We start from the raw sequence: 11,952 nt of genomic DNA, 5'->3' as shown, positions 1-11,952 counted from the left end.
TACCATCCCATACCATCCAGACTCCCGTTGCCTCTAAAAGACTCAAAAAGACATATTTTTCTCTCCTCTCTTCGCCCTCCAGTCAGTTCCACTCTCTTCCCCCGCCAGGAGTCATTCTGTCAACATCCAGTTTCCACCACCAGCCCTCTTGTGGTCTCTGGTCTTTTACCTTGATTCTCAGCCTCAAGCCGTTGTCCAGCTAACTCCCAGGCTAGTCTACTACCCCTAGTCATCTCCCAGCTTCTATTCCCTGTGTGTCCAGCCAACTCCCAGGCTAGTCTACTACCCCTAGTCATCTCCCAGCTTCTATTCCTGTGTGTCCAGCCAACTCCCAGGCTAGTCTACTACCCCTAGTCATCTCCCAGCTTCTATTCCCTGTGTGTCCAGCCAACTCCCAGGCTAGTTTACTGTAGCCCCTAGTCATCTCTCAGCCTCTATTCCCTGTGTGTCCAGTCCAGGCTAGTCATCTCTCAGCCTCTATTCCCGGTGTGTCCAGGCTAGTCATCTCTCAGCCTCTATTCCCGGTGTGTTGCTTCTGACATCTCTCTTCCCTGGAACACAGAGAGGTCAAGGACCCAGAAGCTGTCTCTCTCACAGGTTGTCTCAGCCGTCTATTCTTCTCTCCATCCCTGGTGATCTACCAAGACTAGAGGATCTACTGGGATCACCTCTCAACCACAGGGAATGGGGCTCTGAAGTGCTTATTGATCACCATGTTGTGCACTCTCTCACACTCACTAAGCTCAGATCACACAAATAGCTTACAAGCACATGGATACAAAGGTCCACAGCTTACCATGCACTCTCTCTTCCTTCTGTGCCCCTCAATATCTGTTTCTCTTTCTCTGTCTTTGTCTCTCCCTCTTCTCTCTGTGCGCCTCAATCTATATGTTTCTCTTTCTTTCTTTCTCTCTCTCTCTCTCTCTTGACTAGACACACAGGACTGTGAACAATAGTTGACACAGTTCGGACAGGGATACACGTTCCAGCCATTCCTGTTGTGGTCTACCCAGACACATGGGGCAGGGGGGACTGATCAGACAGGCTTATTACAGGATTAATATCCACTACATTTACATTTTACATTTTGTCATTCAGCTGACACTTTTATCCAAAGTGACTTACAAGTTAAAACTACTTAAACCTAAAGAACTTAACATACAACCTTTATTGTCCCAAAGATTAAATGATATCATTGTTGTCAGCATGTCTTTTAGATATTCTTTTATTATTATTATTATTATTATTATTATTATTATTATTATTATTATTATTATTATTATTATGATTATTATTGTGATTATTTATTAGGATCATCAATATAAATAGTAGGCTAAACCAGGGGGGTCAGCTATCCTGGTGTACAACAAACATATAACTTATATACTGACATTTAGCTTAACTATGGCGACATAGTTTATTAAAAAAAAAGGGGGGGGGCATAATTCTGTGTGGCTAAATAAATACATTCTTTCTAAGTGATGCACGTGTGATGGAAGGCGGAAGGTGTTGCGGCTTGCGGGTGCAGGGTGTCCCACACGGCTCCATGCAGGGTCTGTTTAGTCCAGCTGCCCTGGTCGTGTTAAACTAATTACTGGAGGTGTGACTGCCTACAGACAGCAGCCACAACACAACCACCCCCGAAACACACACACAGACGCATGCAGAGAGGCTGAGAGAGCACAACCGATTCCTACTTGAGCCAGATAGTTATAAAATCCTAATATATAGGTTACTACTGGAATAAACCCCCATGTGCCTATAGGCGTTACGACTGTGGAATAAAATACCACCATTCTCAAAATGTCTCCTCTCTGTCTGTCTTCGTCGAAACTTAGACAAATTAATGCCGTTTCTAACTTTTTGTAATTGCACTGGGAAAAGATGATTCTGCTCAGACAGCATCACCGTGTCCGGTCATCCGGCAATCCCACGAGGGTTTTACAGACTGAATAAACCCATGATGTATAACAAATTGACACGAGGATAGACAAGTCACCCTCTCTGCCCTCCTCCCGAGCCATTACCGGGCAGACAGGAGACTGACGGCCCAGGAGAGAGAGGGGAACACGATCCCTGCATTGCCGCTGGAGAGAGATATTGTCAGGCAAGACTGGGCCTACTGGATTCGGTCAAATTGTGTTTACAACTAGACTATTCACTTGACTTTACAACTAGCTATATAAATGTCTGGGAGTGTTGCATTTATTTAAAAAATGTTGGACCTTATGCGGTGTTTTTGTTTTGTTCTTGACTTATTGTGATGTTTCTTCTTGACTTGTTTAAAGAAGAAGTGTCCGGCCCCATGGGGACATTAACGTGTGTTGTCGGGCCTTACAAATACATTTGATTTGATTTATACATTTAAATTAAAAGAAATGTCCTACTACTACTCAGACTTACAACCGCTGGACTCTGCCACACTATCGCTATAGCCTACCATGTGCGATACGAGAAAGTACCATAATAAGATTAGTAATAATTACCTATGTGACCCCAGTAGCAGAGAGCGAGGAGCAGCAGCAGCGGTGGCCGTAAGCGGGGTACCAGACACGGGGAGGCGAGGCGCTCAGCCCCGCGGTAACAGCATCCGGCTCTCCCCATCCCCGTCCATACAGGGCTAGGAGGGGAGAGGGGACTGACTTCTACGGGGGCAAAGGGCGAGACGGGTCGGCGGCGTTTCCGAAAGTAGGCCGTTTCCCTTCTTCTTCTTCTTCTTCTTCCCCACTCCTCTCTCCTTCCTCTCCTCCTCGGGTGCGCAGGGGCATTAAAACGCAGCTGCTCCGCGGAATGCGATCCGTCAGGGCGGCGGGGGGGGGGGAGGGAAGGAGAGGAGAAAAACAAAGTAGCCAGGAGAATGGAAGTCACACTCGTGACACTTTCACTGTTCCTTTTCCTTATCCAACTCCAATCCCGATGTCTTATTATAGCCGCCGCGCCATTGCGTCCCCGTTGAAAGGATTGCACTTTCGCCTGTGTTGTTGTTGCGATCAATCTCTGCTCTTCTCTCTCGTCCCAAACACGCTCCTCGCTCACATCTCTCTCCGAAGCCTGCGTTTCTCCACACCTCCCCCTCACTCTCTCCCCTTGTGCTCCTCCAGCAATCAATAGCGAATCAACCAAACCCTGCTGGCGGAAAACCCGCCTACCAGAACAGGCGCTGCCCCGCCAGCGGTGGGCTGTGGAGGGCTGAGGGGGGAGGGGGAGGGAGGGAGGGAGGGAGGGAGGCAGAGAGGGAGGGAGGGAGAGAGAGAGAGAGAGAGAGAGAGAGAGAGAGAGAGAGAGATGTTTGTTAGTTGGTAATAAGCCATTTATTGCACCATTGCAGGGAAAGTGAATAATTATAGGAGGCTAGCCAGAAAAGGTCTACATTGGAGCCTAATAGCTAGTTGTCATTCATTTTAACAACACCATAAATTAAATAAACATTTGCTTTAAATTAAGTCAAGTTTAAGGGGACACTTTGTGTGGTGTTCAGAGTGTGAACAGTTTGTAACCTGAGTTTCACAAGGCCTGAGAGTCTTCCTATTGCTATATTAGCATTCTATTGCGTGGGCATGCACCAAAACAGAACGTTTATGAAACCATACCAGGTCAGCCTTGTTTCCTGTAGGATTGTTTGTCTCATGTTTCTGCTCTGCGCTGGGAGAGAGAGAGAGAGAGAGAGAGAGAGAGAGAGAGAGAGAGAGAGAGAGAGAGAGAGAGAGAGAGAGAGGGAGAGAGAGAGAGAGAGAGAGAGAGAGAGAGGGAGAGAGAGAGAGGGAGAGAGAGAGAGAGAGAGGGAGAGAGAGAGGGAGAGAGGGGGGGGGCGTGCACGTCAATCCACTGGAGGCAAACAAGAGTCAGAAATCATCACAGTTATTAGGCCTTAGAGAAATAATATCTGTGTGACCTCGGAGAGGGAATATCCTGTCAGTCCAATCGAATGCAAGCGAAGGCGAGCGGCCCTGTTTGAAGCCTAAAGCTAATACCTCTGGTGGCCAGGGGGGGCTTTCTCTGATCCAAACCTATTAGACCTGGGTCTAAATCCCTGCTTTTTGCGGTGGTGCTCTGATCTGGACAGAGAGATCAAGGGTGAGTGAGTGAAGCAGCCTTGTCTGAGATCTGCTGAACCTAACGTCTTCTTAGTCTGACCCGGGGGAGGTTTGGCCTCCCATTTTGGCAAAGCATCCATTTTATTAAACAGATCGATAGCGTGGTGTTGTGTTCTGTTGTGTTATTGTGTTGTGTTATTGTGTTGTTGTGTTGTGTTATTGTGTTGTGTTGTATTGTATTGTGTTGTGTTGTATTGTATTGTATTGTATTGTATTGTGTTGTGTTGTGTTGCGTTTGCGTTGAGTTGTTTTGATTGATTGATTGAACATTTTATTAACAGATTGCAGAATGGGTACAGTACAGTACAGCTCAATACACACAATTGTTAAGGGGATGCAGACCAGAGAAAGACTTTCGACTTGTTTACATCAGGGTCCCCCATTTTAAATTCATCATTATATGACATACATGACATACAGATAGACAGTAGGCCTACTGCTACATCTATACATTTATGACATACCATATTTACAAATACAGTACTGTTTTTGATACAAGAAGAGTCTAAATAAGAGAGTATATACATTTGACGAAGAAACTGTACATTGGAGGAGGTTGGTAGGTGGGGTGGAGGGGGGGGTTGGGTATGTGGGGTGGGGGGGAAACTGTACATAGGAGTGGGGGGGGGGGGGGTTGGGTAGGCGGGGTTGGGGGGGGTAACTGTACATTGGATTATCGACGAAACCTTACTTGGTCCCAAGAAGAGGGTCTTGTGTATTATTGAGTTTAATAGGACATTTATTGTACATTGGCGGGGGTTGCGTTAGGACATTTACAGGGGCCAGTTTCGTTTGTGTTGTGTTGTGGTGTGGTGTGTTGTGTTTGCATTGCGTTGCGTTGCGTTGAGTTGTGTTGTGTTGGGTAATGTAGTACACCCTACCCTACACACTACACGCCCTACACACACACAATGCACCCTACACACACTACACACCCTTCATGGGTTCTATGACTTGTCCCTGCAGGAGAACCTTCAGCTGCAACACAGAACCATTTCAATGAATAACCATCTTTCCAGAGGGTCTTGCATGCAAATGTAGCAACCTGGAAAATATCCCTATTATCCAGATGTGCTGACTTGCCTTTCTATCTCCCCTGATGCACCAAGACATTCTAATTAGTCTCCGCTAATATTCTCTCGAACAATGATGCTCACCCCTCCTTGTTCTACTCACTGGAATATGGATTATGAACAGGATTACTGGACCCTACTCTATCAGCCTCTTCCTTGTGACTAGTTGGCGGCGCCAGCAGGGGGCGGTGGCAGGCAGAGAGCGTACGTGAGAGACGGAGAAGGAAGTGGACGGAAGTGCGAGGAAGCAGCCTCTTCGACATTGGACTTGAACCGGAGCGGTCGTGTCTGGAGAGCCCCGTATTGAACCTGAGAATATTACGGGTTATCCTATGAATGTACTCGTAGTGGAGCCTTGCATGTTTCTCCCTGAATATCCCTAGTGATATACCACGAGTTATCCTAGAATAAGAACGGTATAGCCGAGTTGGGCTTAAGTTAAAGTTATTCCCTCTAGCGAGGCGTCCCCGCCAGCGTGGCGCGAAGAGAACCGGTGCTTAGGAGCACCCTGCGTTATGATATATCCCGTCTAGCAGAAGGGCTGTTTGGGACCCAGAGTTTAGCTGCAGTGTGAGTGAGGGCAAGGTAGATCCGCGTGTCGACCCAGCACCAACTCTACAACCAGATCTGCACCCGGCTGCCTTCAGAGACCGACAGAGGTCGCTACCACCCAGCACACGGTCTCAGCCCAACACTGCCCTCCGCTCCAACAGCGCAGAGAGCGTTCGACGCCATCTTGCCTTCCGGACGACGGTGGCGTGGCAAGGCCGCCATTTTGGATGAGTACAAATGAGCATCTATGCTCCGGAGCCCTTACACCGTACACAGTGTGGTGCAGCCTGCGGGCGGGTTAACGTTGCTATTACAGTTTGTTGTGAAGGATCAGATTAAACCGAATATATATATTTATTTATATATATTTAATTGTATTTGTATATCGTTTGATATCCCCTGTATATTCCTTGTACAATATGCATTGAATATCCCTTTAGTCTACTAAACAGCCCATAATAGTTTCATTCTACCATTGGACGAGAACCTGGCGCCAGGTTGCCATACCCCTAGGTCCAAGTTCAATCGTGCCGCCTAACATGTCGTGGCAAGCCCCGGTTCCGCGCAGGAATATGTCGGGCGAAATACGAATGGTACTATTTGTTCATAGCGCATATATATATGGCGCAAGTAAAGTAGAACTTTCTTTTAGTCCAGTTCTTTACCCTCCAACAGAGTGACAGACGCAAAGCCTCCCCACGACGCACGTGTGGTGTAGTAAGGCCTACTTGGCCCAGAATAGGCATTGAGATATCGTGTAGATTAATAGTTGAATAGTCATAGTTTGGCACTATACCGTCGAGTTGGACGTATTCTATTAAGCTAATAATAGTCTATTTATGTATGGTGCATCGTTCGGTTAGAGTTCTAAAGTTATCAGTACCCCCATCGTTCCTGACGTTATCTGGACGCTTAACCAGGCTGAGCAGACCCCTAGTGGTGCTTGCATCCGAGGAGCTCCGGGCCAAGAGCAACTGGACCTGTATATTGGATTACTCTACCCGGACGACGGCGAGCCTTCCACGGCTTGGATTATGCTTTGGGTGCTTTGATTATTCCATGGATAAAGGCCAACACTGCGGAGTGTTGGAACTACCCCCCGGAGAGGACTCCAGGTGAGACGGCGCTCTACACCAGTGAGGTCGCCTCACGTCTCTCCGTTGTGGACCGGCAGCTACCGTCCACAGAGGGTCCAGCTGTATTCGTCTGCGGTCCGAGGTTCTGTGGGCACCGTGTCCAAGACTTTGGATTCTCCCAAGACACCGTCGGCCAGATGGGATACCGCCAGCGGCTTCTCTAACCCCCCCCCCTCCTACTGTCTTACAACCAGCGGGACACCCCCCCCCCTTTAGTGTATCCAGCTATAATCATCTAAGTACCATCGCTATCGTTTCCTAAATATTCCAGGTTGTATACTTACTCCCTGCGTAACCAGAGATTGGACATTCAATGTTGATTTACCTACGAATACTCATTTGCCATAAAAGTGCATATTTCATATTTCAAATCATAAATGTAATTAAGTGATCGTTGTATACACCTTTTGCTGTATTAAACCTTCGATTTGGTACATTTGTGTGGATTCGTTTCATCAGGTGGGAAAGTGTTCATCATACTTATATCTTGTACTGGATGGCCAGAAGTTAAAGTACATGAGGTAGTGGTATTAAATATCATATCTAACAATACAGTCAGGGAATTGTACCCCTCAGTTACAATTGGTCCTTCGAGCCGGAGGGTAACTAGTGTAATATTAATATAGTGTTATTAATATCGAAATGGCCTATGATGAACACTCCACGAAACGATCCTCCTAACCTAGAACGCCCGCGGCGCAGACGACAGACACCTCAGTACTTAGAGGCTTACACTGTCAGTCAACTACCTAGCCTTCGACAAACGGTAAACGCGGTAAAAGTAGAAAGTAAAATTATGTCTGACCTTAACGACCAGGTTTCCCCGACCACAGAGGCCCTAGTAGGTCCTAATGTAACTGAACAAGCTCACGGTGGGGACCAGGAGGGAACTGACATGCCTTTACCCCCCGCCACTACCCAAGAAGTAGTCCCCGACCAGCCCCGGGAGGAAGACAACCCTACAGAGAGAGAACTCTGCACGGAAGAAGAGGAGGAGAGCGCCGAGGAAACAGAGCTCCAGGACTCCCCAACGAGTACCCCCAGGAGCGGCTCACGCAGGAGCGGCTCACCTCCACAACCGCCTTCCCCCAGCGAAGCGGAGAGGATGCTACAACAGGCGTTCCTCGTCAGCCTGACAGCCTCTACTGAACGCGACCGTCTCCAAGCACAGGCGCTCAGCGAGCACGAACATTCTACTATTAAAAGAGAACGCCTCCAAGCGCAGCGACGGAGCGAAGAAGAGCGCATACGCCGGGAGATGAGACGCCTTCAGACGGAAATTAATATGGTAAGAGACCGGGCCGCAGCAGAGCGCGCCGCCGCCGCAGCAGAGCGCGCCGCCGACGAAGCCCAGCGCGCCGCTGACGGTGCCCAAAGACAAGCAGAGCGCGCCGCCGCCGAAGCCCAGCGCGTCGCTGACTATGCCCGAAGAGAAGCAGAGCGCGCCGCCGCCGAAGCCCAGCGCGCCGCTGACTATGCCCAAAGAGAAGCAGAGCGCAACATCGATCTCATCCAGCGCCAAGCCGAGCGCGACAGACTACAAGCCGAGCGCGACAAGTTAATGGCGCAGCTAAGGAAGCGGCTGATGATCCCCAGGGCAACACCCTCTCCCTCCGCCAGGGGTTCAAGGAAATCGTCGAGACAACAGTCAAGGGCAGCGCCTCCCAACCGAGCAAGCGACCCTGAACTTGACCAACAGACCAAGCCTATACCCCCCGCAGACCCCCTTCCCCGACCGGTCCAAGCGAGACCCAGCTACAAGGAAGGAGCGGCATACACTGCGGAGAAGCAAGATAAACGACTACAGGATCTGGAAGACCTGATAGAGGAAGAAGAGGGAGAGGAGGAGAACCAAGCCCGACGACAGCACAGTACTCCACCGGACCAGGAGGTCCAGTGCAGCCCAGGCTATACCCCCGCGGCGCTGCGCTACAGACCCCAGACTCTATTCACGGGTGAGCACGACGCACGACCAGCCCCGAGGAATAGCACCTGGACCAGCTGGCTATGGTGCCCTGCCGGTACCAGCCCACAGAGAGGCGCAAGAGGAGACTCGCCTAGGAGGCCTCTCCCCCAACGCTCGCCGATGTATCCGCCACCCACGGCGTCATACATTGCGATACCGAACACCAGACGGAGTGTGTACAGAACACTCGCCAGACAATATGACCCGTTGGGATGTATTCTACCTTGCACCACCAGGGCAAAGATGATTGTACGAGCACTATGGGACAAGGACCAGGGCTGGGACGACCCAATACCCGCACACCTTGCCTCAACATGGAGAGAGTGGGAGACGGAACTCCGCTCACTCCCAGGTGTCAATATACGCCGCAGCTACTTCCCATTCACAGTGAGGCCAGAGACATGCGAGATTGAGCTACACGTCTTCAGCGACGCCTCCGAAGTAGCCTACGGATCGGTGGCTTACTTGCGTGCCCAAGAGAAGGGAGGAAAGATACACACTGCTTTCATCCTGGCCCGCTCAAGAATAGCCCCACGTAAGCAACAATCTATCCCACGTCTAGAGCTCTGCGCAGCCCTCGCAGGAGCGCATCTAGCCACGTTAATCCAACGTGAACTCACCATTCCGGTGCACAGAACAATCTTGTGGTCAGATTCCACGACAGTACTCACATGGATCAAGTCTGATTCATGCAGATACAAAGTCTTCGTGGGAGTCAGAGTCACCGAGATTCAAGAGTTAACAGAAGAAGCAAGCTGGCGGTATGTGGACACCAAACACAACCCAGCTGACGTCATCACCCGGGGAATGTCTCTGGATGACCTAACCCGTCGCAACATCTACAGTGACGGACCAGAATTCCTCCAGCTCCCGGAAGGAGATTGGCCTACGCCCACCCCGAGGGAAGCAAGTAACGAGGAGGCTGAGAACAAGAAACCTATGTTCTGTGGACTGAGCACTGTCGCCTCCACAGACCCCAACATAGATGACTGCATTACCCTAGAGAGTGCGCAGCAAAGAACATTCCTGCGGCACCACCCAGAGATTCAGTCCACCACTGACATGTCAGCAGCTGACTACGAAGAAGCAGAACTTCTTCTACTACAACGAGCCCAGAGAGACTCGTTCCCCGATGAGCTAGACTGTCTACAGGGAGGAAACCCCGTCCCATCAGACAGCAGACTGATTCACCTGGCACCAGAGAGTGACGCCCATAATCTCATCAGAGTGGGTGGTCGCCTGCGGAGAGCCCCCGATCTACCAGATGACATTAAGTACCCGATCGTCTTGAACAGCCGACACAAGGTCACAGAGCTGATCATAAAGAAATACGACGAGGATGTACACCACGCAGGAGCAGAGAGAGTCTTCGCGGAGATCAGACGTCGTTATTGGATATTGCAAGGGAGAGAAGCAGTACGGCGCTTCCAGCGAACCTGTCTAGACTGCCGTAAGTGGCGCGCGCAGCCCAGCATACCACGGATGGCTGACTTACCCCCCTGTCGCCTCCGAATCGGCGACAAGCCATTCCACTCCACAGGCATGGACTGCTTTGGCCCGTTGTATATAAAGAGAGGAAGAGGCACCGAGAAGCGGTGGGGTATTGTATTCAAATGCATGACCACCAGAGCGATACATATCGAGCTCCTTCCGACCATGAGCACAGACTCATTCCTTATGGCCTTCCGGAGATTCACATCACGGAAAGGAAAACCGTCTACATTGTTGTCTGATCACGGGACCAACTTCAAAGGCGGAGAAAGAGAGCTGAGAGAGAGCTTCCAAGCTATGGGCCCAGAACTTAAGACCCACCTCGCTCCAGCCCAGATTGACTTCCAGTTTAATCCCCCGAACGCACCCCACTTCGGTGGAACCTGGGAACGAGAAGTACGTTCTATAAAGACAGCCCTGTACGCCGTACTCGGAGCCCAGACTGTGGCGGAGGAAGTCCTAATGACGGTCCTCACGGAGATCGAGGGAGTATTGAACTCAAAGCCCCTCGGTTACGTCTCCAGTGATGTAGCAGATGTCGACCCAGTCACCCCCAACACACTCCTAATGGGGCGGCTGGACCCCGCGCTACCCCAGACAATGTACAGGCCTGAAGAAGCGAACGGCCGAAGAATGTGGAGGTACAGCCAAGTACTAGCTGACAAGTTTTGGAGCAGCTTCCTACTTCACTACCTACCGTCTCTACAGACCCGCCAGAAGTGGGTAAAAGAGAGAGACAATTTGACAGAAGGAACAGTCGTCATGATTATTGACCAGTCACTACCCAGAGCTATGTGGCCGGCTGGTCGCGTAAGCAAAGTGATCACCGGTGCCAATGGCAAGGTCCGAGCAGCTGAAGTACTCGTCCAAGGGCGCACTTACACACGTCCCGTGGCGAGGCTCATAGAACTGCCCCGACTCCCAGATACTATCGATGATGACCATGACCCCATGACTTTGTGAGTTGACTGACCCTTACAGCGGACCTTGAGTGGTAGACAGTGCGGTTAAATCTGTCTCTGCTTAGCTAATTAGGTGGGACTAATTAGGGGGCGGCTGTTGTGAAGGATCAGATTAAACCGAATATATATATTTATTTATATATATATATTTAATTGTATTTGTATATCGTTTGATATCCCCTGTATATTCCTTGTACAATATGCATTGAATATCCCTTTAGTCTACTAAACAGCCCATAATAGTTTCATTCTACCATTGGACGAGAACCTGGCGCCAGGTTGCCATACCCCTAGGTCCAAGTTCAATCGTGCCGCCTAACATGTCGTGGCAAGCCCCGGTTCCGCGCAGGAATATGTCGGGCGAAATACGAATGGTACTATTTGTTCATAGCGCATATATATATGGCGCAAGTAAAGTAGAACTTTCTTTTAGTCCAGTTCTTTACCCTCCAACAGAGTGACAGACGCAAAGCCTCCCCACGACGCACGTGTGGTGTAGTAAGGCCTACTTGGCCCAGAATAGGCATTGAGATATCGTGTAGATTAATAGTTGAATAGTCATAGTTTGGCACTATACCGTCGAGTTGGACGTATTCTATTAAGCTAATAATAGTCTATTTATGTATGGTGCATCGTTCGGTTAGAGTTCTAAAGTTATCAGTACCCCCATCGTTCCTG

At 49.7% G+C, this 11,952-nt stretch overlaps 1 protein-coding gene across 1 annotated transcript in view; it reads right to left on the bottom strand.

Annotated features, from left to right (window-relative positions):
- The window catches only part of rgmb (repulsive guidance molecule BMP co-receptor b), a 40,284-nt gene extending 37,206 nt beyond the window's left edge, over nucleotides 1–3,078 (bottom strand). The window contains exon 1 of the mRNA XM_084322857.1: nucleotides 2,487–3,078. Within this exon, the coding sequence (XP_084178983.1) occupies nucleotides 2,487–2,604 (118 nt within the window). The 5' untranslated portion in view covers nucleotides 2,605–3,078. The remainder of the gene's footprint in view (nucleotides 1–2,486) is intronic.
- Nucleotides 3,079–11,952: the final 8,874 nt, after the last annotated feature.

Source organism: Notolepis coatsorum (genome assembly GCF_963971535.1).
Source record: "Notolepis coatsorum genome assembly, chromosome: 10".
In the NCBI taxonomy this organism is placed as follows: Eukaryota; Metazoa; Chordata; class Actinopteri; order Aulopiformes; family Paralepididae; genus Notolepis; species Notolepis coatsorum.
Note: the sequence above shows the minus strand (reverse complement) of the source record. Positions and strands in the feature narration are given on the sequence as shown.